The sequence below is a fragment of the Cucumis melo genome, chromosome 8 (assembly GCF_025177605.1).
Source record: "Cucumis melo cultivar AY chromosome 8, USDA_Cmelo_AY_1.0, whole genome shotgun sequence".
NCBI lineage: Eukaryota > Viridiplantae > Streptophyta > Magnoliopsida > Cucurbitales > Cucurbitaceae > Cucumis > Cucumis melo.
Window position 1 is genome coordinate 4,242,823 of NC_066864.1, and position 26,181 is coordinate 4,269,003.

At 34.0% G+C, this 26,181-nt stretch overlaps 5 protein-coding genes across 8 annotated transcripts; 3 read left to right on the forward strand and 2 right to left on the reverse strand.

Moving 5' to 3' along the window:
- Positions 1-158: 158 nt before the first annotated feature.
- On the reverse strand, positions 159-3,958 carry LOC103484853 (BTB/POZ domain-containing protein At3g49900). Of its 2 annotated transcripts, XM_008442169.3 has the most exons (4): positions 3,647-3,958; positions 3,479-3,548; positions 1,729-2,250; positions 159-1,295 (listed from the first exon to the last, which is right to left on the reverse strand). In XM_008442169.3, the coding sequence occupies exons 1-4, from the start codon at positions 3,811-3,813 to the stop codon at positions 456-458; spliced, it is 1,599 nt and encodes a 532-aa protein (XP_008440391.2). In that variant the 5' UTR covers positions 3,814-3,958; the 3' UTR covers positions 159-455. The 2 variants fall into 2 exon arrangements, with proteins under 2 accessions (XP_008440391.2, XP_050944745.1); XM_051088788.1 differs by lacking the exon at positions 3,479-3,548 and having other exon boundaries at positions 329-1,295; positions 3,647-3,790.
- Positions 3,959-4,000: 42 nt separating this feature from the next.
- LOC103484855 (transcription factor SRM1-like) lies at positions 4,001-7,177 on the reverse strand. Of its 2 annotated transcripts, none has more exons than XM_051088789.1 (3): positions 6,693-7,177; positions 5,556-5,878; positions 4,001-4,266 (listed from the first exon to the last, which is right to left on the reverse strand). In XM_051088789.1, exons 1-3 carry the CDS (start codon positions 7,073-7,075, stop codon positions 4,142-4,144), a joined length of 831 nt encoding a protein of 276 aa, XP_050944746.1. In that variant the 5' UTR covers positions 7,076-7,177; the 3' UTR covers positions 4,001-4,141. The 2 variants fall into 2 exon arrangements, with proteins under 2 accessions (XP_050944746.1, XP_008440393.2); XM_008442171.3 differs by having other exon boundaries at positions 6,702-7,176.
- Positions 7,178-9,014: 1,837 nt separating this feature from the next.
- On the forward strand, positions 9,015-9,730 carry LOC103484854 (60S ribosomal protein L26-1). The gene has a single exon (XM_008442170.3). It carries the CDS (start codon positions 9,087-9,089, stop codon positions 9,525-9,527), a length of 441 nt encoding a protein of 146 aa, XP_008440392.1. The 5' UTR covers positions 9,015-9,086; the 3' UTR covers positions 9,528-9,730.
- A 5,995-nt stretch (positions 9,731-15,725) lies between these two features.
- LOC103484856 (calcium-transporting ATPase 2, plasma membrane-type) lies at positions 15,726-20,662 on the forward strand. Its single transcript, XM_051088790.1, is given in 9 exon segments — positions 15,726-16,176; positions 16,342-16,522; positions 16,970-17,024; positions 17,112-17,235; positions 17,237-19,052; positions 19,147-19,305; positions 19,402-19,573; positions 19,675-19,973; positions 20,128-20,662. Coding segments are annotated over 8 exon segments (3,042 nt in total). The 5' UTR covers positions 15,726-16,176; positions 16,342-16,345; the 3' UTR covers positions 20,368-20,662.
- A 498-nt stretch (positions 20,663-21,160) lies between these two features.
- Positions 21,161-25,993, forward strand: LOC103484858 (pentatricopeptide repeat-containing protein At5g67570, chloroplastic). Of its 2 annotated transcripts, XM_051088791.1 has the most exons (10): positions 21,161-21,829; positions 21,903-22,094; positions 22,296-22,377; positions 22,471-22,662; positions 22,806-22,919; positions 23,660-23,753; positions 23,838-23,995; positions 24,352-24,783; positions 24,985-25,584; positions 25,886-25,993. In XM_051088791.1, exons 1-10 carry the CDS (start codon positions 21,252-21,254, stop codon positions 25,988-25,990), a joined length of 2,547 nt encoding a protein of 848 aa, XP_050944748.1. In that variant the 5' UTR covers positions 21,161-21,251; the 3' UTR covers positions 25,991-25,993. The 2 variants fall into 2 exon arrangements, with proteins under 2 accessions (XP_050944748.1, XP_008440398.2); XM_008442176.3 differs by lacking the exon at positions 25,886-25,993 and having other exon boundaries at positions 21,162-21,829; positions 24,985-25,847.
- Positions 25,994-26,181: the final 188 nt, after the last annotated feature.

Here is a 26,181-nt window from a genome sequence, read left to right on the forward strand (position 1 = left end):
TTGAATTGAGCCTAAAACCAACACTAATTACCCACTTATCGTTTTTATAATCTATCCCAAAAATTAGGGGTGAATCCAAAAAATTTGTTGATGAAATTTTATAATTTAATATTAATAATTTGAAAAGAAGAGGTAAAAATGCCACTTGAACCTGAATCTAGACTCGATAAACGTTTTATCATTAGGCTAGTTAATGGTAGTGACATTACTTTCCTTTTCTAGGAAGCTCGACACTTGGACCTATGCAAAAGAACACAATATTCAAGTTCAATCAATTTTTTTTCAAAGTTAATGAAATTTTTAAAACAACGAACATAAACTATAAATCTACATAAAGCCGCTGATTTACTCATTCAATCCTACATCTACATATACAAGTTGTGTTACCAACAAGAAGAATAAATTCGAAAACATACATACTAAAGAACTAAAAGCTTAACTAAACAAACCAACGACTAGTTAACATAAAGCTGATTTCTTCTCATTACAACAATATCATCATCCCCATCTTCCTCTTCCTCCTTTTCAAACAAATCTTTCCCTTCCTCTTCATCATCTCTGCTCTGAACTTTACTCTCTGTTTCTCCTAAACTCGACACCCGAAACACATTCTTAATCCCATTCATCAATCTCTGCCCAAAACTACTACTTCTTCCAGATTTCCCAGCCCCACCATGATTGGACGACGACCCACGATCCGAAGACGGCTTGCACCCACCACCAAAGTTAAAGTACTCTGCTTTAAAATCAGCACTCATTCGATAAACAGAGGAGGAAATGGACCCACGTTGGCCTCTAGCCACAACCTTACTATTATTATTATTATTACTACAGCTACTCTTCTCGTCGCCGTAATGAAAGCTAGCGGAACGACCACGGCCAGCGTCCTGGGACAAGCTCCTCTGTTTCTCAGAATCTTGGAGCTTCTTCTTCATGGAGGAGAGTTGGGATTCGAGGGTTCGTATGCGAGAGTTTGTGGCGTTCATAGCCGCCTTTAACTTGGCCGACTCGCGAGCGGCGGCGTCGCGCTTGAGAATTGCGCCGAGGGTGAGGGGGTCCTTGGGAACTGGACGCGGTGGTAGGGATTTGGTGGCTGAAGCGGCGGGCGTATTAGTGGTGGAGAAAATGGAGTTACGAGTATTGAGCTGTTCGATTAGCATGGCGCGGACCACAAATCTGAGGGGCATCAGTGGGTTTTGAACTGCGTGTAGAAGTAGGTTGGGGGAGAGTTTGTCGCAGTCTATGAAATTGCATATCAATACCTTTTGGTCTTCCGTGATCTTTCCTCCATGTCCCTGCCATTTTCATTGTAAACCGTTGTATTTACACTTTTTGTAGGGTTGTTTCAAATATATCAAAATAAATTACTACGTATTATGAATAAAATCATCTGTGATATTTTCCTATAATTTCATCATCATTTACAATAACTTTTATTTTTTTATAAAGATATTACTTTTCTTAAGAAAAAATCTTTAAATTTTTATTCAAGATTAAGTAATAAATAAAGTATCGTTTTAAAAAGACGAATGCAAGGGATAGGTTCCATCTAATTATTACTATTTTACAAATTGTGGTGCACGTGATTTACTTTCTAAGAATGTTTTACAAATATTGAAAAAAAAAAAGAGTAATTTTAAAAGCGGTATAGAAATATGAATGTGTTTTAAGCGAAGGTGAAAGTATATTAAAAATAAGAGAGAGTTGAGAAGGAATGAAAAAACCTACTTTGAGATAAAGAAGAGCGATGTTGTAGATTAAATCATGGCATTTAAACCGGCGGTTCAGCGACGAAGCCAAGACCATAAAATTCTCCACCTCCACACATTTGAAATCTTCAAAGCAAGTAATGTCTCCATTATCTCCCTCATCCTCCAAACTCCACGCTTCAAGACATCTACTACCCAAATACGCCATGGTTTCAGCCTCCGGCAGCAACTCCAAACACGACCGGAACACCACCGATGCATAATCCCGGTTCACGGCCACCACTCGCCGGAAGTATTTTTCGGTGACGTCCACCAAGTTTTCCTCCTTGGTATTATTTTCCGTGTCCGACATTTCAAGCAACTCCGCCGCGGTTCTTAGTGCCGCGACGTTAAACGGCGTTATAACGATCGGGGCACCATAGCAAAAATCGGCGAGTAGAGTGAATGTTTTGGAGGTTATTTTGAGGGGTGGAGTGAGGGTTACGTCGGAAGCTTTGGCCAATTGTCGCTTTAAATACGAGGATTTGGATGCCAGAGGATCCTAAGAAGAAATTTGAAAATTAGAGTAACGGTCCCCGTATTTGTAATAAATTGATGATAAAAGCTCCCCCCCCACACATATGTTTCCGTTGGATTACCATTACTCGCGGGAAATTGTAGTAGGTTTGGTTTAGAGAAAGAACACGTTTCCGCATTAAAAAAGCTCTTCCTTTATTTATTATTATTTTCCAAAAAGAAAATTACAATTTTAAAAATACCAACTCTTTTTTTAGTTCAAAAGAAAAATAAAAAACAACTGTGGCTATGAGATAGCACAAAAATAGATCAATGCAATTTAGAATACACTTGAGTTTTTTTTTTTTTTTTTTTCAAAATAAGCATTTAAAATAAAGTTTAAAACTTAAAATATAAATATGAAAATGGGTGCAAGAAAATTATAAAAACACACTTTTTTTTTACACTCATTTCAGGATAAATCTACCTTACTTTCCTGAAATGTTTTTAAATTCAAGTTTTTTTTTTTATTAAAACAAATTATGTTATTGGTATTGTTGTTATTATTTGTAGAAGTCATAACAAAATCACATTACATCCGAAGTTACACTTGTCCCAAATTATTTAAAATAATGATTGTGACAATAAGAAAATGTCCTAATTATGAGGAACACAGAAATTAATGCTCTAAGCAAGACATAAGTTAAATATTTTCCATTAATCTAAAATTCTTTAAACAATTAAATCCGTTAGATAAAATGTTTTAGAAATTAATGCTCATAATATTTATTCCCGTTGGGGTTAACATTTAAATAAATCCATTTAAAATTATTTAATAAAATTTCATTGTAATTTTACAATTTATGCATGTTTTCACTTAATTGGTTTGTTTTTAATTCTTAATTTTTATTTTAATAATATCGTTTTTCTTTTTATAAAGTTGAAATTTTTTATAATATGGTACTATTTTCGTTTTTGTACTTAATAGAAAATAAAACTCAGACGTACTATGTTTATTGCATATTTTTGCAAGTTCTTAAAATTAAATTACTAAAAATGACTCTCACCAATAATTCAATCACAATTTTTTTTTAAAAAAAAAACCCCACCACATTTATTCTTTTTGTAAAAAAAAAAATCGTATCCAACGTTAATTTCTTTTAAAAATGAGGTAAAATTAATAAATTTATACATTACATTATAGAGAAGGAAGGAAAAAAAGAATAATGTAGGCAAAATTATTGGAATTTTGGAGATGAAAATTTACAATATACCTTGTGGAGATGAAAACATTGCCCATTAACTCGAATACAAACATCTGTCTTAAATCCAGTTACATTACACCTAAAAATTACAATTAAAAGTTAAAATTAAGTAAACAAAATCAATCCCTAAATTCAAAAACTAGCGTGAGAGAGAGAGAGAGAGAGAGACATTATTACCATTGACGAACTCTGGAAAAGAGATGGTTAGGAGGCGGTGGTGGCGGTGGAGAGAGAGGCGGAGAGAGAGAAGAAGTGGATGAGGAAAACTCATAATAATCTTCTTCATAAATTGTATCGACGGCGCGAAGATTTTGCCAAACGGTAAAATCCTCTGTTTCCTTCATTTCGTCGTCGAAGGTCGTCTCGTCTCGGGTCTCCGGGGGAGTGTGTGATTTGGAAGCTTTATGAAATTTGGTTGTTCATTCTCATAGGCATTTACCATTAAATATTGGGGGGTGGAAATGGAGATGGAGGTGGAGGAGGGTGTGAGTATTAATGGCGGCCATGTGATTCCTCTTAAATGCTGCATCCTCTCCCCCTTAATTACCGTTCACTCTTTACTCTCTCTTTTTTTTGTAAATTTCAAATTTATTCCAATTACGATACCCGTTTTGAATTTTCCTTAGCTCTGAGAAACAAAGGAAAAAGAAATGGACTACGTGTCTTGTCTACTCATTTTTTGTTGTGTCGAGCGATTTGGAGGAAGATTTGTGGCCCATTTTTTTGTCCACTTCTTACACCCATACATAATAAAATTGGGATTCTAATCGACAAATTGGCACTATGTTTTGTTTTTTCTGGCAAAAAAAAAATTAATTAGTGTAAATAAATTCCAACATATCACCTAATTTAAAAGTACAATTATATGAGGTATTGATTTGAAGTTATAATCTATCTTTTATACATTAAGATATTAGTTGAGTTAAAGCTATTATTAAGATGTTTTAAGTCCAATGTGACAAATCATGTTTTAAAATTAACATGAGTTTAACACTTGACATGATACTTCTTTTTTTCTTTGATTGTGTTTGATTCCTCTTTCTTATAATTGATATACATATTATAAAACATCCACAAAAACTAGGTAGGTAAATGAAAAGGTAAAAATATTCTAAAAAAAAGTCTCAAGAAGTTGAGCTTATTTTTATTCTTAGCTTAGAAGGAGCTAAATGATAGTTTTATCGGTAGCTAATTTGAATTATTGCAATTATACATATATATTATATAATTAAATAGCGAAAAGTTTGGAGTCCTTGATCCTATACTAAATTGAGTCGCAATGTATATCTTGTATGTTAGATAATATCTTATCAAGAGAATATACTTTCAAGCACTCTCGATACAAAAAGAGAGAGTAGTGGTTTTGTCATATTTCAAAATATTTTCAATTTTTATTTTTATTTTCTAAATTCAAACCTTAAATTCTTCCGTTCCATCCAAATTTCATGATTGTTATTCACCAAATTGTTTTCTTTTATTTATTTTTATGTTTTCTTGTATTTATATATAAGTAATCTCAAGAAAACTAAAAACTTTATGACAATATAACGAGTACAACCTAATCTAATGCTTCTCACGTTTTATATATAAAAATAATTTTAAATTTAAAATACTCAAAATATTTTCATTAAGTACAATCTATATCGTCGCACATAAACTCCTCTAAAAAAAAGGTTATAATGCTTTTGTAAGTTGTAATACCATATCTATTATGTTATAAATTGATCTTCATTATATTTACGAACTCCACAATAATTTCAATATGTTTTACTATATTTTTTTAAAAATATGCTAATATGAGACACAAAGATAACAATATAACCTAAAATATATAAAACCAAGTTCAAAGTATTTTATATATTTAGATTTTTTTTCTGTATGATCCATCATTACAAAACCTTAATTAAGGAGGTGATGGATAACAGAACTAAAAAACAGACAAAATCTCAGTAAAGTGGACTTTAGCCATTTTCTTTTCTATACAAATATAGTAGTTATAAAAATAATATGGTATACCGCATACTTAATTATATACTCGACGATTGCGTATGATTAAATAACTCCAAGTTTTAGTAATCCAACATACCTCTTCGATAAGGAAAATAGCCTGAAGATGCAAACTGGTGTGGCATATGCAGTGGAAACGACAATGATAGCGGTTGAGTCACTGGAAAAATATTTGGTTGACTTTGATTGATAACAGTTGTTGACGTCATTACTAAATTGCCTTCTACGGTAGTAATATCATGAATGCTTGATCTTTTTCGATCTTTTTTAGCTGATTCTTGACGGAGAAAATATTTTTGAGCATGACTAGCTACTTGAGTTGGAGTTCTGGTAATCACCGCGTTTCTAGAAATGCTTCTCCAATCTCCCTTTCCAAATTTCCTCAGCCCCAATAAAAATAGCCTGCCAAATTTGGAAATTTTCATTTGAACTTCTTTTCTTCAACATATCAAATATTTCTACTTTCATTTTTGTCCTAACTTTCAATTTTCATATAGTTAATAATAATTAGTCATCCAATTTTAGCAAGTAATTGACAACTAAAATATTAATGGGTTAACATACATTTCTGTGATCATTGTAATCATTATATCAATACTTTTATAAATCTTAAAATTTATTACTTTCTAAGAAGTTAATTTTATATAATAAAATGTTAAATAATATCAATAATTTCAATGCAAAAAATAATATATAAATAAATTTCTACTCTAAAATCTACCATAAAAGTCCTAATAAATAATAGTTACATTCACATTGTTCAAGAAGTTTCAAATCAATCTCTAGAACAATATATATAGTCATTCACATTTTATTGAACATGCTCGATTTTAATATCTACACTTTTAGTAGAATAATTATGAGGTAAGTGAACGAATCTTCAACCTTAAAAAATAAAAATTATGCTAATATGATTACCTAGTCAAAAACTTTAATTTCAACTTTAATGTCATCAAAAAGTTCTTCCAGTATTTTTTAATTCGAGTGTTTATATTGGAAGTTAAATTATTATAAAAGAATAATAGTTAAGGATGATAATAAGAATTCATAAAAGGCTTTTTCAAAATTTGGAGCGAGTAAGTTAAGAAATAATTAAAAAAATTTAAGAAATTAAACTATAAACTAAGAGTGGACTTCACGAGAAATTAAAATTTAAAATGGTATTTTAACAAATTAATAATCATATATAGGAGAAGCTAAATTAAGTTGAAGTAACCTAACGTACTGATGTTCCTTTTTTGTCCAGGGTTTCCCCTTTTTCCTCTCAGACGACGACGCTTTCTCCGATATCGGATGCGGCGGCGACTTCTCCCTTTCCGGCGATCTCGCCGCCGTCAAGTCATCGGCATAATTCGGCAACTCAACTCGTCCGGAGTCTATATTCAGTACGTCAGAAACCAAGACATCATAATGATATCTAACGTCGGCCGCTGATTTACCAGGAACGAGAGCGGCGATTTTGATCCAACGGTCAGGAGAATTATCGGGGACCAGAACGAGAGCGCGCTCAAAAAGGTCATCCTGGTGGCGAGTCCAGGGAGTGGGAGAAGAAAATGAAGTGATAGGGAGAAGGCCGACGGAAGAAGAATGGGCTTCCATTGGCCTCCTTCCCGTCGCCGTAGTGAGAGAAAAAAGAAAGAAAGGGGAGAGGCAGAAGAATTTGAGGGATGGATCGAGGAGAGGTTTTGGAATGAATGGGAAATTTGAAGGAAGAGGTTTAAACATAAAAGTGAGGCACGTGCGAGAATGCAAATATTTACGGGGCTAAAAATGGGAGAGCCAACGGATTCACCCCAGTAAAAAGGTAAATTCAAACACGTTTATGCCTTTTTACCCTTTTCTTTCTTTTTTGAACACCTATAGATGTAAGATATTTCATATTCTTAACTTTCTCTCTCTCTTTTCTTTTTTGTTTTACTATTTCCCTTTCGTTGGCTAATAATAAAAATTGATGGATACAGTATATTTGGTATGTCATCATAAATTTAGAGAAGGTATTAAGATTTTGTGACATAAAAACCCAATTTCTTTTAATGAGATTGTTAGAAATTTTATTGAAGAGAATTATAAACTTTATGTAAATTAGGTAAAGTCTTTCCCTCCTTCTCGATAGAAGTTGATAATAAACATAGCATACCTAGATAAAAGTTTGGGAACATTTTTGTTGTTTGGAGGGTTAAAAAAATTAAGAAATTTCAATTTGGTTAGGATTTGATGTCTTGATTTTTTGAAATATAAACTTTCAATTCCAAATGGTCGGATTTGGAACCTAACAAATAGTGTTTTCAATTTTACCTTGATATTTTAGATGTGCGAGACTCCATTAAGTATTCTCTTCACTCTTTTCTTACTATTTCTCTGTTTTGCTATCGAATGATATTTTTTTTAAAAGATTTATTTTTTAATTGGTGGAATGTTTGTACGAGAGTACATAAGTTAAGGTAAACAAAAAATAATCAATAAGCAAAACAGACCTAACATGCATCAAAGAAACAAAATCAAAACCTTAAAATATCACGGTTGGGCGTTGATTTTTTTTTTTTTCCTTTGAATGTTTGAAAATGTGGGCCTTGGGTGCCGCAGTCATATGGTTGTAGGGATTTCTTTTAAGAAAATTATTTTATATTGTATTCGTTTTGATTTTAAGATATCAATTATACAATAATTGGAATATAAGGAGTAATTTAACTTTGTTCGTGATTGTTTTCTACTTTATTCGATGTGTATTTTGGAATTAAATATGATTTCAAATGATTTTGTTTTATTTCTTTTTATTGATTTTGTTTTGATTTTACTTTGTATCAATTCTGGATATCAATGTAGTGATGTGCTTATATTAAATGTATTGGTTGATAAATTTACTATGCAAATTTTATTTTTTTTTTCAAAATTTATGCAATTCATTGTAGTATTATTAACTATATCAACATATCAGTAAAGTGAATCATTATCAAGTATATTAATTAAGTTACAAGTGTATATATCAATAATGTATCAAGTTTATCAGTAGCACTTTAAGCATATCAAGTGTATTTAATCAATTAACTATATTAGTGAATCTTACTAAATGTATTTGCAGTACATCCAACGTATCATGTGTATCATATGTTCAAATTTGTTGAGTATGTTAGTGAAACTTAACAAGTTTATTAGTAGTGCATCAAGTATATCAAATTTATCAGTGAGACATTCAAGTCTACTAAAAAAAATGAGTGTAATAAAAGTTATTTTTCGGATATATAAAAAAATATTGAGTGTATCAAAGAGTTTTACGGTGCATCAAATATATAAAGATAAAAAGATATCAAGAAATATTAAATGTATATCCATAGTTGTGATATTTTATCTCTATGTATATGCGAGATGGACTTTGTTTTTGCCCGAAACAAACCTAACATGTATTTCGTGATCCAACAACCGGACTGGAAGACAAATTTCGGCCCGGGACTTTCATAGTCCAAATAAAGGCCCATTAAACTTAACCTGGGCCCAGATTAATTTGTAAATTTTAAGTATAAAAGAAGAGAAACCCTAGGGTTTCCTTCATTCACCAGGCCTTCCTATCCCCTTCCCTTCCCCCCCCTCCCCATTCCCATTTTTGCCGGCCGCCATGAAGTACAATCCGAGGGTTTCCAGTTCCCGTCGCAAGAGCCGCAAGGCTCATTTTTCGGCTCCGTCCAGCGTTCGTCGGGTTATCATGAGTGCTCCTCTCTCGACTGACCTCCGGTCAAAGTACAACGTACGATCTATGCCGATTCGGAAGGATGACGAGGTCCAAGTCGTCCGTGGAACTTACAAGGGACGTGAGGGCAAGGTAGTGCAGGTGTATCGTAGGAAGTGGATTATCCACATCGAGCGCATTACAAGGGAAAAGGTTAACGGTTCCACTGTCAACGTCGGCATCAAACCCTCGAAGGTCGTGATTACGAAGCTCAGGTTGGACAAGGACCGTAAGTCACTTCTGGATCGTAAAGGCAAGGGCCGCGCCGCCGCCGACAAGGATAAGGGTACCAAATTCACCGCCGAGGATATCATGCAGAGCGTCGATTAATTTTGAAAATGGTGATGTTTAATTTGATAGAACTGTTATTTTCCTTCATAGCTATCTATTGTGTTTTGTGTTCTTAAGATACTAGGAAAAACTTCCTCGGACATGTGGCTATAATTGTCGACTCTAGAGGCCTTAATTTTTATGGTATTTTTAAATCACATTTTGTTATTCCAATGAGAGCTACTCTTGATGTTTGATTCAAACTGCTGCTTGCTACCCCTCTTTACCCTCTTTACCCTCTTTACATTTGCTTATCTGTAGTATATGATCTATGCAATCTGCTATGGATGACATCATTTAAGTTTTCATGGGGGTAATCTGCGTAAAATTTTGGCATTCAGTTTTCTATGGTTTTCTGATCTGTTTGGAGCAAGAAGTATATAGTGGCAATTGAATGCATTTTCCTATGATTTAATTCATCGGGTTAAACTATTAGTAATGGTTGCTTTGTCTAATCGTTCATGGCCCTAATTTATTTTTCTTGATTTTAAGATATAATGTTGCATTCCTATAAGAAATATAATGCTGGGGTGGGTTATTTCCCATTTGATTCACGCATTCCTATAAGAAATATAATGTCTTACATTTGATAGAATGTTGTCCGAGTCATTTTGACTTTATCTTTCTTTAGTGAAATGACTGACTTTGTATACATGTTAGCACAATTAGCAAGACAGCTGCTTTCATTGCATCAAGGAGACTTGAAAAGTATCGGAAATGTTTTTTATCCTAGAGTAGAATTGTTGACGACCATTTACATGCTTTCAGAAGGAATGAATGTGTTGAGATGATACACAACAATTGTTTGTTAGATGTAGATTAAACAACTTGCGTCTCTTTAGTAATTATTGTTTTGATATAAATTTGAGCTACTTCCCTTCTAACTTGAAGTTACTTTGGTTAGAATTGTATTGGTAGATACTCAGGTCGGATCTCTTCAAAATGATTACGAGACACCGCTCTGATTGTCTCGAGGCGTCGTGTTTTGATATCATTACTCTATTAATGGTACTTTAGATTACTATTGAGATCCATGACATTTCTTCCATTTTGGCTTTGAATGACTCAAAGTTTCGACTATAATGTTCTACACCAGTGCTTGATTCTTATTTTGAGCGAATATATTATTGTTCGATACTACTCTTTTAGCATTAACGCATACAAAGTCTAATACAACCCTTTAGCAAAATTAATAATCATTAACACATGTCAGCTAAAACAACTTTCGAATTAGTAATCTTCAATACCCGAAGTAATCTTAAACTTTCTTAATTGATTTCTCTTTTCGAAATTACTTCAAAGTTTGTGTTTAGCGGTTGTTAAATGTTTATTTTTCAAAATTAAGCCATGAAAGTTAAACCATTGTTTAAATCAGATAAAATTGCACAGACAATACAAATTTGATTATATTAGAGTTGTTTTTCTCATCATCATTCCACCTGAAATAACTTGTCAACAAAACATTTCTTTAAGGCCTGCTTTGTTTTACAGGATTTTGCCTTTTTAACAACATTCATGGGTTCTTTTTTAATAAGTTGCATCAGCGAGATATTTATGCTTAGGAGATGAACATTAAAAATGCACCATAATCAACTAATTGATTGATATCAAATAAAGCATATGACTACTGTTGGTTTTTAAAGGCTAGGATTGAAACCAATAAAATAAAGAAGGGACATAATTTGAGCTAATAATTATAAAATTAATAACCAACTCATTGCTTCATCTTGCTAAATATAAAAGACCAACCGGTCGAAATATGTTGTATCGTTTATATTATTTCAGCAACAAAAATATATTAAACAAAAATATTTTCTGCATAATAGGCAATCTGGTTTTAAGCTATGAAGTAATAAAAGCAGTAAATGAGAGGGTTGTTTTGAGGGTGAAAGAACAAGAGAAAAAGAATGTAAATGATATATGATTTCAATATGTAACATATAAGGTCTTTAGGTCATCTCACGAAAGGTAGTGTAATAAAAGATGATATATTCAATTAGATAAATTTGTTTGCAGAATAAAAAAAGGCAAGAGGCCCGAGACAAATTTTATTATGGGCTTCGCAGTAGAATTAAGATTACATTTTCCTTTTATTTATAACTTCATAAATTATGGTATTGTTATTGTATTTTAGGTTTATTTTGTTAAGTTCTAACAAAGATCAGGTTGACGTTTTAGTTTACTTTAGCAAAGTAATAGATTCGTGGAGTTAATTAATTACTTGTGCTATTTGTTGAAAGTTTTGATTTATTATCTATACAAACACATCTCTATTTGAAGAATATGTGATTTTGGTGTTGAGTGAAGCTGTCAACATTTCAATTGTACATGTAGGAGATGTTTGGATAGCCGAAATGTAACCAAAATTACTAAAATACAGAAGAATGTTGCAATGCATGTCAAATAAATGCGAAACAAAAATGAAATTGTAAAAACTGAAAATGATGAAAATAATATAAAAATACCTGAATAAAATGAGTTTAATATTACAATTTGAACTCAAAATACTCGATCTAAACAAGAATTTTTGATGACATTAAAATACATTCTAAGTCCTATTACTATTATTGTCCAAACACCCTCGAATCAATTGTTTTATCATAAATACTTTCTATTTTTTTTTTATTATTATTATTAATTACTATTAAAGTTTAAGGGCGGTTTTTATTGATTATTACAAACTTTTTAACCTAAAACAATTTCCTAAATTGATCAGTAATAGTTTATATATCCAATCAGTGAGTAACTAAATATATTTTCAAACACATTTTGAAAATTTTGTTTCATATAATTTATGTATTTGCTATCAAATACATATTTATAAATGAAAATCAACAACTTTTTTCGATTGAATCATTTGTTTTCAGAATTCTATTTTTCTAGCAAGCAAGCAAGCAAGCTCTAATAATTTACCAATTTAAAGTTGACTTGACTTGACTGACCCAGCATCAACTTTTGGGTAAATTACAAACCCATTTCATGGCACTTCTCATGTAAACTCCTTTCTTTCTTTCTGCCTTTGCCCCTCAACTTGGGACCCCCCTTTTTCTCATTGGACGCAAAGAGGATTCGTTTAGACCATAACTCTCTAACCTCAAACTATGTGAATGCATTGAGTTCTGGACTTGAAAATTATAAATTTATAACTTAAATTGATTTGACCTCCAAAGTTCCAAAGTTTAGTGATATAAATTGATATTTGTTTTTATCATTGATTATTGAATTACATAGAACTAATTACGTTGGTTCTGATAAGGGGATAATTTTTGGTACATAAGTGAGAACAACTATCTTCATTGGTATAGGGCCTTTTGGGATGATAAGAAAAGCAAAATGATGCCTCTAATTTAACCATGATAGTATGATCATCAAGTGGGGACAACTACTTAGACAAACACTAATTTAAAAATTTACAAAGTCAATCCAGACCTATTTTAAGCTTTAATTGTGGTAATATTTTATTTAATGCTTTTTTTTTTCTAAAAAGGTACTGAACATAGTTTTTAGAGGAGAAAAAAAATGCTTTCGTGGTTCTTAGCTATGATTTTGCTTTTTTTAGAACAATAACTATGAGTTATACATAGTTATATCTCTAATCTCCATGTCAATACCCATTAATGATATGAGTATATTTAAACTTACTTTAAAAGATTTTAAGGTTATTAATAAAACTTTTGAAAATTCAAACGATATTATTCCACCTATGTTCTTTTATCTTCCATTACAAGTGCTTAGAAATATTTTTTGAAAAATGTTGGTAACTTAGTAGGAAAAAGAAAACCCAAAAGTTTATGTAGGAAGATACACCTTTTCCTTTGGTGTAACAAAGTGCAATGCAGGTCTTGCCATCAACATGTTGATGGAAGATTGGTAATAAAGCAAAAGTTTCAAGGCCTACCTCAATTTGTTTCTCAGAATTGATTTTGACAACTAGAGGTAAAAAAATAAACATTGAAAATCACATAGCTAATAGGTTTGACTACTTCGAGGTGAGAATATATAAAAAACACTAATTTTCGATCGAGTCCGTGTTAGGCAAGACATGTAATTTGAACCGATCGACCTATTAATTATATATAATTGTGTCAATTGTACAACAGTAGTGTTCATGCCTGACTTCGATTGTCGATTTTTCGGTGATTGTCGTCACTCAATTTTTGAAGACCACTTCTGCCAACGAACGATCGTTGTCTTCCATTGACCAACGCCATCCACTCCAACTAGCATCTCTAATGTGTTTTTGATAACCGTTAGTTGCCAACTTTCATATAAAAATAATTTTGAAAACAAATAAAAAAATTAAAATAATAAGAGGGAACATTTATTATAATTAATTAGTTAAATAAATTTCAAAATATAAATTATAATTCGTTAATTTTAGAATCAAACACAATAATTTTAAATTAAGTTCTAAAAAATCATAAAACAAAAATTGATGATTTCAAAATCATTTTACAAAATTAATTGGGCATAAATTCCTTATTCTAAAATCAATACTTAAACTATCTTTCAATTCTCATTCCAAAAAATCTTTATTTTAACATGCTTGGTAAAAGCAATAGATTTAATAAAATTTATTATTTTATTAAAAGTCACAACCAATGATAAAATCGTTTTCAGATTCTCATATTAAAAAAGATATTCACAATTATTCATTCATTTATTAAAATATTTATCCTATGAACCTCACGTAATTCTTATTTTTTTTTTTTACCCTAACCAATAAACAAACAAAGAAAATACGAAAATTTTTCGAATCCTACTAAAAGAGTAAATTGCACAACATATTTCTAGATGCAGTAGACATATATCTTAATATTGTTTATTATAAAGTAAGAGTAGCCACACTTCACAAATAAAGAAAATGGATCGATAAGTAGTAAAATGGACAAAATATTTATAAACCATTGGTGTTTACTGCTTTACCTATTTATTCGACTTATTCGACTTATTGACAACAACTCCATGGACACACAATTTCTATTATTAAGATACATATTACAATTGAACTATAGAACTTTAATTTTACAATTTAATATTTATGTTCCACTAAATATCCACCATTAAGGCTTATTAATTATTTTTTAAAATAAAAATGATAGTTAATTGAGTTTCACAATTAAAATTAATTTATACAATTATTTCAAATTAATTAATAAGCTTTTTAACTTCAAGGATAGAAGGTAGGTTTTAAATTTTTGATTGATTAGAGAAAAAATGTTTTTGTTTTTTTAAAAGACCTTATTTTATTTAAACATAAAAAACTGTTTACGATTTTAAAGGCTATTTTGAATATAAATATTCTAAACTTTTTAGGTTGACTTTCCAAACATACCCTAGATTTAATATCGAGTGAAAAATTGAGATTAAAAATGTAAACTTTTGATATTTGATATTTGAGAATAAAATAAAAGTAGTAAAAAAAATTTATAATATAGCAAAACATTACAAGGTAAACTATGATAAACAAAAATAAAGTATGATGGGTAGGTTTGATATTTTAGTTGAGAATAGGTTTTGTGGGTCTTAGTGGGAAAGTTTGGGCCTTGCACGCATAAGCCGAACAAAGTTGGTGCATTGTCCACGTATTGACGCGTTTGAAAGTCAAGCTTTATGGATTGTTCTACAATTCTTCCTGCTTTTAATCTATTATAAACAATAAAGCCAAAACCTTTTTTTCCCATTCCTCTTTTCCACCCATCCCATCCTTTCTCCAAGTTTTTCAAAAACAAAAAATTATATTTATTTCAATTTGAGCCAATTGGTATTCTATATCACCATATCTACATATACAAAAAAGTAAATAGCATTTATATATGAATAATAAAGTATATATTTGAAAATATTTCGGGAATCAACGGAGAGACAAAAACGACCATACCATACCATACCTTTTCATTTAACAATTTATAATGTTGATTACACCTAAACATTTTACTTTAATCTATCTTTTAATGATGTTTGTAATAAAGTAAGAATCTGCGTATAAAAGAAACTCTTTTTAATGGATATTGTCAAGAAAAGAAAAAAAAAAAAAAAAAAGAAAAGAAAAGAAGCAGATAAAAAGGAGAAAAATAAAACAACTTTTTTTTTTTTTTATGAAAAGAAAAAAAATATTTTGATTGGCTAATTTTTGGAATTAAGAACGAGTCCGAGAAACAGGGGAGGACTAGACTGACGGTTATAAACTAAAGTAATGCAAAAAATTTCGGATCAACACTCAAATTGATTGATTAGCTCATACTAATTTCTTCACCATCCCTTCTTCTTCTTCTTCCTACTCCTCTGTAATTCATTGTGTTTTTGGATTTTGATTTCTCAATCCAAAATGGCGACGTAGAGATAGAGATAGATAGATAGATAGATAGATAGATAGATAGATAGATAGATAGATAGATAGATAGATAGATAGATAGAGAGAGAGAGAGAGAGAGAGAGAGAGAGAGAGAGAGAGAGAGAGAGAGAGAGAGAGAGAGAGAGAGAGAGAGAGAGAGAGAGAGAGAGAGAGAGAGAGAGAGAGAGAGAGAGAGAGAGAGAGAGAGAGAGAGAGAGAGAGAGAGAGAGAGAGAGAGAGAGAGAGAGAGAGAGAGAGAGAGAGGAAGACAGAAAGCTGCTACTACTGCTGTTTATTATTATAATTATTTTTCTGGTAATTGTCGTAGTTTGTTAATTTTGCACGAAGCATCGTTGCAACTCCGACCCAAATTCCGTAGAAAGTGACTTTGAAATTTGCATCAACAATTCCTTCGTTTCCTTTCCTTCCGTTTCTATATATATATAAACTGTGATTATAATCTAAGAAATTTGTTTTCAGAAAAATGGAAAGGTTTTTGGAGGAGAATTTTGGTGGCGTCAAACCCAAAAACTCGTCTGAAGAGGTGCTGCAGAGGTGGAGGGAGCTTTGTGGAGTTGTCAAGAATCCCAAAAGAAGGTTTCGATTCACTGCTAATCTCTCTAAGCGTGGGGAAGCTGCTGCTATGCGCCAGAATAATCAGGTTCTTCTATTTTCTTTCTCCATACTTTCTCTCTTTTTTTTATTTTACTTTTTTTGTTTTTTTTTTTCTCTTTATGGAGCATTGTTCTTTACAATGATTTGGGTTTGGTATGTTTTATTGCTGGCCATAATAATTGAATCCTCGAATGAAACAGTTGAGTTAAAAGTATAGTGTATAGATATATCAAACTTCAAAGCTGGAGGTTCTCTGTTTGAATCCCTTTAATGTTATTAGTTTTCAAATAGTATTGGTAGTTGCTCATTGGGTTCAATTCACAAAAAGAAGGGGAGTTTTGTTTTGAGCTAATTTCCAAGTTCAAAAGTCAGAAGTATTAAAAGAAGATTATAATGATTCTGTTTGTTTAAATGAACATGATAACAGTAAAGCTTTTAGGTTGACAGATTTTTCCTCTGCTATGAGCTGACGTATCCAGTTTTGTTACTGTAGGAAAAGTTGAGGATCGCAGTTTTAGTCTCAAAAGCTGCATTTCAATTTATCCAAGGTGAGCAGTTCTGGAATTTTGATAAAGAAATGTGGTTGTTTGTGGTGGTTTTCTCATATTTGATGGAATTTGTCATGGTATGTTTAGGTGTGCAACCAAGTGACTATACGGTTCCGGAGGAGGTCAAAGCTGCAGGTTTTCATATCTGTGCTGATGAACTTGGGTCTGTTGTTGAAGGCCATGATACAAAGAAGTTTAAATATCATGGTGGTTGAAGGGATTGCTCAGAAGCTCTGTACATCAACAACAAATGGGCTTAATGGTGATGCCGACGCACTCAATCATAGGCAAGGGATTTATGGAGTAAATAAATTTGCTGAGAGTGAACAGAGGAGTTTCTTTGTGTTTGTTTGGGAAGCCCTTCAAGACATGACTCTCATGATTCTTGGACTCTGTGCTTTTGTCTCTTTGGTAGTTGGCATAATAACGGAAGGATGGCCACATGGAGCTCACGATGGCCTTGGAATTGTTGCTAGTATCTTATTAGTTGTGTTTGTCACAGCAACTAGTGATTATAGACAATCCCTGCAGTTCAAGGACTTGGATAAGGAGAAAAAGAAGATATCAATTCAGGTTACAAGGAACGGTTACAGACAGAAAATGTCAATCTATGATTTACTTCCTGGGGATATTGTACACCTGTCTATTGGGGATCAAGTCCCTGCTGATGGACTATTTGTTTCAGGGTTTTCTGTGTTGATTGACGAGTCAAGCTTGACAGGAGAAAGTGAGCCAGTGATGGTGACTGCAGAAAACCCCTATCTTCTTTCTGGAACTAAAGTTCAAGATGGATCCTGCAAGATGATGGTCACTACTGTGGGGATGAGAACCCAATGGGGTAAGTTGATGGCCACTCTTAGTGAAGGTGGAGACGATGAAACTCCATTGCAGGTGAAATTAAATGGGGTGGCAACAATTATTGGGAAAATAGGTCTTTTCTTTGCCGTCATCACTTTCGCTGTGTTGGTTCAAGGAATGCTTAGCCGTAAAATCCGAGAAGGGACTCACTGGAGCTGGACAGGAGATGATGCATTAGAGATATTGGAATTCTTTGCTGTTGCAGTTACAATTGTTGTTGTTGCTGTGCCAGAGGGCCTTCCTTTGGCTGTGACGTTAAGTCTAGCCTTTGCCATGAAGAAAATGATGAATGATAAGGCACTCGTCCGTCACTTGGCAGCTTGTGAAACTATGGGTTCTGCCACAAGTATTTGCAGTGACAAAACTGGAACAATCACCACAAATCACATGACAGTAGTCAAGTCATGCATTTGCATGACTGTCAAGGAATCATGTAATATTACATCAGACTTCTCTTCTGACCTTCCATCATCTGTTGTCAAACTTCTGCTGCAATCCATATTCAACAACACTGGAGGAGAAGTTGTAATCAACCAAAATGGCAAACGTGAGTTGTTGGGCACTCCCACTGAGACTGCATTGTTAGAGTTTGGTCTCTCACTTGGTGGAGATTTTCAGGCTGAAAGACAGGCAAGTAAACTTGTTAAAGTTGAGCCGTTCAACTCTTTGAAAAAGCGGATGGGTGTTGTCCTACAATTTCCTGAAGGTGGCTACCGTGCGCACACCAAAGGGGCTTCAGAAATAGTATTAGCTGCTTGTGACAAGGTGATCAACTCGAGTGGTGAGGTTGTTCCTTTAGATGAATCTTCTATCAAGCATCTCAATGTTATTATCAATCAATTTGCTGGTGAAGCTCTCCGAACACTTTGCCTTGCCTATATGGAACTGGAAAATGGATTCGCTGTCAATGACCCTATTCCAGTTTCTGGTTATACCTGTATAGGTATTGTGGGTATTAAAGATCCTGTTCGTCCTGGCGTGAAGGAGTCTGTTGCAGTTTGTCGTTCAGCTGGTATAACTGTACGAATGGTTACCGGCGACAATATCAATACTGCAAAAGCTATTGCTAGGGAATGTGGAATTCTCACAGATGATGGTATAGCCATTGAGGGTCCAGATTTCAGAGAGAAGAGTCAAGAGGAACTGCTTCAAATTATTCCGAAAATTCAGGTGCATAGTTATTTTCCTAATATCTGTGCATAATCCAATTTCCCACAATTAATCTATGTTCACACAGTTATGAAAACTTCTGATTTTTATGTAGGTGATGGCTCGATCTTCACCTCTAGATAAGCACACTCTGGTCAAGCATTTGCGGACCACCTTTGATGAAGTAGTTGCAGTTACTGGTGATGGCACAAACGATGCTCCCGCACTTCACGAAGCAGATATTGGACTGGCAATGGGCATCGCTGGAACTGAGGCAAGTTTAACATTGAGCTTTTCAAACTCCAAGAAAACATATCTGCCTTAGTTAACTGTTAAGACTGTTTAATTGACATCAAATTCTTGCTTTCAGGTTGCCAAAGAGAGTGCCGACGTGATCATTCTTGATGACAATTTCTCTACAATAGTGACTGTGGGAAAATGGGGTCGTTCCGTTTACATAAACATTCAAAAATTTGTGCAATTCCAGCTGACTGTTAACATAGTGGCGTTGATTGTAAACTTTTCTTCGGCTTGTTTGACAGGTTGAAACACCTCATATTGTTTCGTTCACATATATTATTAGGCCCAAAACTTCTTGTTTTCCTTCTTCTGCTAACCTTTTGGTGTGAAAATGTTGCTTCAGGTAGTGCTCCTCTTACTGCAGTCCAACTCTTGTGGGTGAACATGATTATGGATACACTTGGAGCATTGGCTCTCGCTACTGAGCCTCCAACTGATGACTTGATGAAGCGGTTACCCGTTGGGAGAAGAGGAAGTTTTATCAGCAATGTCATGTGGAGAAATATCTTGGGCCAGTCCTTTTATCAGTTCTCAGTCATATGGTTTTTACAGGCCAAAGGGAAATCAGTTTTCGGTCTCGACGGTCCTGATTCTGATCTGATACTGAATACTCTCATCTTCAATTCATTCGTGTTCTGTCAGGTACACACACTTACTGTTTCTAACCTTTTGCATTTATGCTATTATGGGATGGGGAGATGGTTGATGATATGATCAAATCCAACCACTTTCTGAATCTATTTACTTCATTATAGAAACCCATCTACTCGATTAATTCCGGATTTCCTTCTTGCAGATTTTCAACGAAATAAGTTCAAGGGAGATGGACAAAATCGACGTGTTCAAAGGCATACTTGATAACTATGTGTTTGTTGCTGTCCTTGGTTCCACCGTCATGTTCCAAATAATCATCATCGAATTCCTGGGAACATTTGCAAGCACAACTCCTCTGAGTATGTCGCAGTGGGCGTTCAGCTTGGTGATTGGATTTCTAGGGATGCCAATTGCTGCTTTCTTGAAGACGATTGCAGTATAATAAACAAAACCCAGATTCAAAAGCAGAGAGGAAGAACATGTTTTCTTCAATCACATAGATTTTAGTGAGGCCGTTGTTTGTTTATGGAACTGTAGTATAGCTCTGTGATTTTTCTATGTATTATATATTAGTAGTGGCCTACGATTCGTTAAATCGAATATCTATTGTTCTATATACACCATTCTTTTATTCTTTCATTCTTCATCCCACGCCAGTGGCACTGGTGGGGCGGATGACAAACATACTTGGTACTTCCAATACCAAGATTATATTTTATTTTCTTCCTTCGTGTTCAGATTTTGTGGTTTCTCAAGCGTACGAGTCTTTATTGTCATTATTCGGATATTTATACTCGTTTCTATAGGTTGAAGCATTCCGTCCGTTCCATATTTTGGTTGACAAAGTGATTTAGTTGATGTATGAAGATCCTCTTGTGATTTAGGTGATGTAAGAATTTGAAAACACTTTCAAATATATATATATATATATATATATATATATATATATAAATTTAACTAAAAATTTAAATCATTATAACGTAAAAAGAGTAAATAAGCTCAATTTTTTTTTAAAAAACAGAATGATTACTGAACAAAGCCGTTGTAATTTAGTTTTTAGTAATGCTATACACTTTAAACGAAATAAGGAAAACGTGTTTGGATTGATTTAGGAAAAAAAAAAAGATATTTTTTCAAAAAATCATTTATTTTATAATCTCTCTCTCAATAAAAATGAGCTCAAAATATTTATCATCAAAATTCGTAGTTTCACCAATTTAGATTTTTGGTGCTGGCGTGTGCGCGGGGTTTTAGTCGAAGGCATATATATAAACCAATAGCTCCTTTCTATCCAAAACAATTTCTGAGTAATTTTTGCTTCCGGAAATGGAAGCTTTGAACTCAAATGCACCAATTCCTTCACCAAAATTTGAACCAGATACCGATAAAATTAAGCGAATGCTTCTCCAGAAGGGTGTTTATCCCACTCCCAGAATCGTCCGCTCACTCCGCAAGAAAGAAATCCAGAAGTACAATCGCAAACTCAAGCGACTGGCCGAACGACAATCCGATCAGTCGCCACCTCTTTCTGAGTCCCAAAAGCAACTTATCGCCGAGGAAACTCATTTTCTGACGTTGAGAAGCGAGTACAAGGAGTTCTCGAAGGCCATCGAGGCAAAACCAGCCGGTGGTTTGATGGTTGGCAGGCCTTGGGAGAGACTGGAAAGAGTTAACTTTAATGAACTTACGGGTGTTAGAACGGGATACAATCGGGATAGTCTGAAGAAGGAGAGTTTGAGAGAATTGAGGAAGCTGTTTGAGACTCGTAAGCTCGAGGAATTGGAGTGGGCTTTGGATGACGATGTGGAACTGAAAGAAGAGTGGTTGCAGAGCGAAAATGGTCAATATGACGCCGTGAAACGGAGGCGTGGAGACGGAGAGGTTATTCGCTTCCTTGTTGACAGGTTTGTATAGGTCGAATTCGGTTGGACGACTGAAATTTTCGCTAACTCAAGACAGCCATGTTACTATTTTCAGGCTCAGTTCGGGACCAATTTCAATGAGAGATTGGAAATTCTCAAGGATGATGATACGGTCAGGATTGCAGTTCAATGAAGGTCAACTACTTAAAATTCTGGACGCCCTTGGTGCTAAAGGATGTTGGAAACAGGCCTTATCAGTGGTTGAGTGGGTGTACAATCTTAAAAGTCACAGTCATTCTAAAAGCAGGTAAGATATTTAATCCATACTGAATACATATGTTAACAATTATAATGGTGAATGTTGTCTGTTACCTTCTTTGTTGGAAATTTCCTCAAGTTTGATTTATTACTATTCATGCATGTGTTTGATCAATGCATTAGTTTTACTTTTTAGTTCGCTCATGAAGTACGTGTTTTTCTGTAGTTAAATAAGTTGTGCCTTTTGCAGGTTTGTCTATACAAAGCTTTTAGCTGTTCTTGGGATGGCGAGGAAACCACAGGAAGCCCTTCAGATATTTAATTTGATGAGGGTAATGTTGTAGTGCCTTTGTTCTTCCATATTCAAAAAGTATTCTTCAATATGTGTATGATGTTGTTAGATATGTTATAGTTACCTTATTCAGGGAGACGGCCAGATATATCCTGATATGGCTGCATATCACAGTATAGCTGTTACGCTGGGTCAAGCAGGCCTCTTGAAACAATTGCTGAAAGTTATTGAATGCATGAGGCAGCAACCATCTAAAAAAGTTAGAAACAAGTGCCGCAAATCTTGGGATCCTGCAGTTGAACCCGACCTTGTTATATATAATGCTGTAAGAGATCATATTTATGTAGCATCTTGACACGTTTTTATACTTTTCAGTAGTATGTTTTCAGTGCGGCATAAGTACTTGATCTCCATACTATGTCCTACAATATTGTAGACGTTGCTAATCCCCTCCAAAATTATTGCTAGATTTTGAACGCATGCATTCCCACCCTTGAGTGGAAAGGTGTCTACTGGGTGTTCACACAATTGAGAAAGAGTGGTTTGAGACCTAATGGAGCGACGTATGGACTTTCTATGGAGGTACCAGCTAAATCCTATTTTTGAATAGTTGAACTGAAATTCCTGTTTTTTTTTTTTTTTTTTTTTTTGTTTAAATGGAGTGTGCTCATGGTGGTGCCTCACTGTATTATGAATGAAGACCGTGAGGTTAATACCAGAAAAGAGCTCTTTCTCTCTCTCTCTCTCTCTGTATATCATACTTACTCTCAAACTTTGATTCAAAGTTATTGTTTTGCGATGGATGGTATCGTGTTTTGTACCTGCACTCTGCTGTGCTTATTTATGTTCCTGAACTGAACGGCTACTTTAGAGCTCTGGCATGTATAAAATTTGACCTTTCTCTCTGATTGAAGGTGAACTAGGATGAAATACCAATTTTAATAGGAATATTTGGGGTGAATCCTTCACTCTATCTTTTTTTAAAACTGCCGCAAGACTGTTCAGTATGTTGTCCCATGCATTAGTGGTTATTCTCCAACCATTTCAGAAATCATATCCAAGCATTAAAAGTATAATTAACCACCTCTAATGCTCAGTATTAACAAACCACTACAATGATTATTTGAACTTTTGCTCTTGGACATATATTATAGCATATTATTTATTATAGTTTCGACCTTTGCTATTCTGTTGGATTTGTATTTTAGTTTTTTTAATAAGAGAAAACTCATCTGATGTGTTGAGTGGGAGAAAGCATGTCACTTGATATTCTGTCATTGAGATATTTTTGTTTAAGCCTTATTGTACATGATTGTTGAAAGGTTATGCTGAAATCTGGAAAGTATGAGCAACTTCACAATCTTTTTACAAAAATGAAAAAGAGTGGAGAAACTCTAAAGGCAAACACTTACAGAGGTATTTTCATCTGTATGTCTTCTGCAAATGGTTGTTTCTGGACCCTTGACTTAATAGATCTCTGACTCTGGCATGGGACTGTAGTTCTTGTCAAAGCTTTTTGGGAGGAAGGAAATGCCGATGGAGCTATTGAGGCAGTCAGGGATATGGAACAAAGAGGAGTAGTTGGATCTGCCAGTGTCTATTACGAACTAGCTTGTTGTTTATGCTACAATGGGAAGTGGCAAGATGCATTAGTAGAGGTAGGTTCACCGTCAATATATATATCTTTTTTAATTAGCATATGACTTTTCAGGACCTTTGTCTCGGGTCATTTCTTTATTTAATTTTATAATCTCTACATTCTGACTTCAGCAAATTTGTGTTCAACGTTCAATGACGATTTCTTTTCTTTTTTCTTCCTCTTCATGGTTCTGGCAATAAATCTTTCCAGAAGGGTTTCGGCAATGTTTATGATAAATTCAAAATTTAGGTGTTATAATGCATTCAAATCTTGTGAAAAAATATCGTCACATTCATGATCGTTTAGCAATACAATCTTGATTGTAACAGTTGCAGGTAGGAAAGTTCTGTTCTCATTATAAAAACGTGCCTGCAGGTGGAGAAAATGAAAACACTATCACACATGAAACCGTTGGTGGTGACCTTCACTGGCATGATCTTATCTTCCTTCAATGGTGGACATATTGATGACTGTATATCCATTTTCGAGTACATGAAGCAAATATGTGCCCCGAATATAGGAACCATAAATACCATGCTCAAAGTTTATGGCCGAAATGATATGTTTTCTAAAGCAAAAGATTTATTTGAAGAAATAAAGAAAAAAGCTGATAGTTCCTCCCACAATAGCGCCATTCCTTCTTTGCTTCCAGATGAATATACGTATGCCTCAATGCTTCAGGCAGCTGCTAGTTCACTCCAATGGGAATATTTTGAGAATGTATACAGAGAAATGGCTCTATCGGGATACCGGCTTGATCAGAGTAAACACGCGTTGCTACTGGTGGAAGCATCCAAAGCTGGGAAGGTGGAAACTCTTCTTCTTTCCTTTATCTAGATTTTAGAACCTTTAGTCAGTTCTTGAAAACTGCATATTAGTTGAATCCTTCCAGTGTTTGGTTATTTCTTGACATCGATCTTTTAATTTTATATTCCCCTTTATTTGTAGTGAAGTTAGTCTTAAATAGATGGGCACCGGAACTAATATGCTGAAGTCTATCTATTTCAGTGGTATCTGTTGGATCATGCATTTGACACAATCTTGGAAGCTGGACAGATTCCCCATCCATTGTTATTCACAGAAATGATATTGCAACTCACAACTCAAGAAAACTATGAGCAGGCTGTCACCTTAGTTAGAACCATGGGTTATGCTCCATTTCAAGTGAGTGAAAGGCAATGGACAGAACTTTTTGAAGGGAACACGGACAGAATTTGTCGGAATAACTTGAAACAACTGTTGGATGCTCTTGGCGACTGTGATGCTTCAGAAGCCACGGTCTCAAACTTGTCAAGGTCACTGCAGTCTCTTTGCAAATTTGGCATACTAGAGAGCACCTCCCAATCTATAGCTTGTGACCTTAATGCAACAGATGGACTAAAACTTCCTGATTCTAAAAATATGGAGAATATGAAGCTTCACCCAGATCAAGACGAGTCATTGGATATCATTCCTGTTGACCATGCAAGTTTGAACATGAAGGTCAATAGTGAGTCAAATATGTCCCCTTGGTCACCGAGTATTTCTGATGGTGTTTTAGGGACTGGCCAATTTTCAGATAGTTCCAACAATGAGCACTCGACTTTTGATTCGTGGGATGAAAGCGAGGTCGATGAGGTAGAACTTAACATGTTGCTTGATGGATTTGATGATTCTTATGATTCAAACTTACCTGCTGCCAATGAAATATTGGAAACCTGGAAAGAGGAGAGAAAAGCCGATGGGTTATTTCTCCACCCTTTGAATTAGTACTTTAGTACTGTCTTGTCACGTGTATGTATATAGTAAAACATTCCTACATAGTTTGCATATCCATAGCTTTAAATCGTTATTGCATTTCACTATAATAGTGATGCGGCCTTTTTCCATAATGCTAGAATGTATGCTTTACTGACAAATAACCTCCCAGGACGATGAGGTAGAACTTAACATGTTGCTTGAATTCTTACCATTTGTCTCTTTCATGGTTCAACTTCAATGTCCTGAAATAATTTTGGAAATAATCTTTACATGAAAACGTGAATTGTTTTGCTTTTATCTATAATAGATGTGGTTAGTAGAGGTGTACATGAAAGCTCTCGAAAGTTCATTTAGTTGGTGGTCGATTTTCATTTTTAAAAAATTGCCAACCAAACAGACTGAGCAACTCAACTTCAAGCTTATTGTCTTGGTGGTTGATTTTTTTTTCTTTTCTAAGTTTCTTAA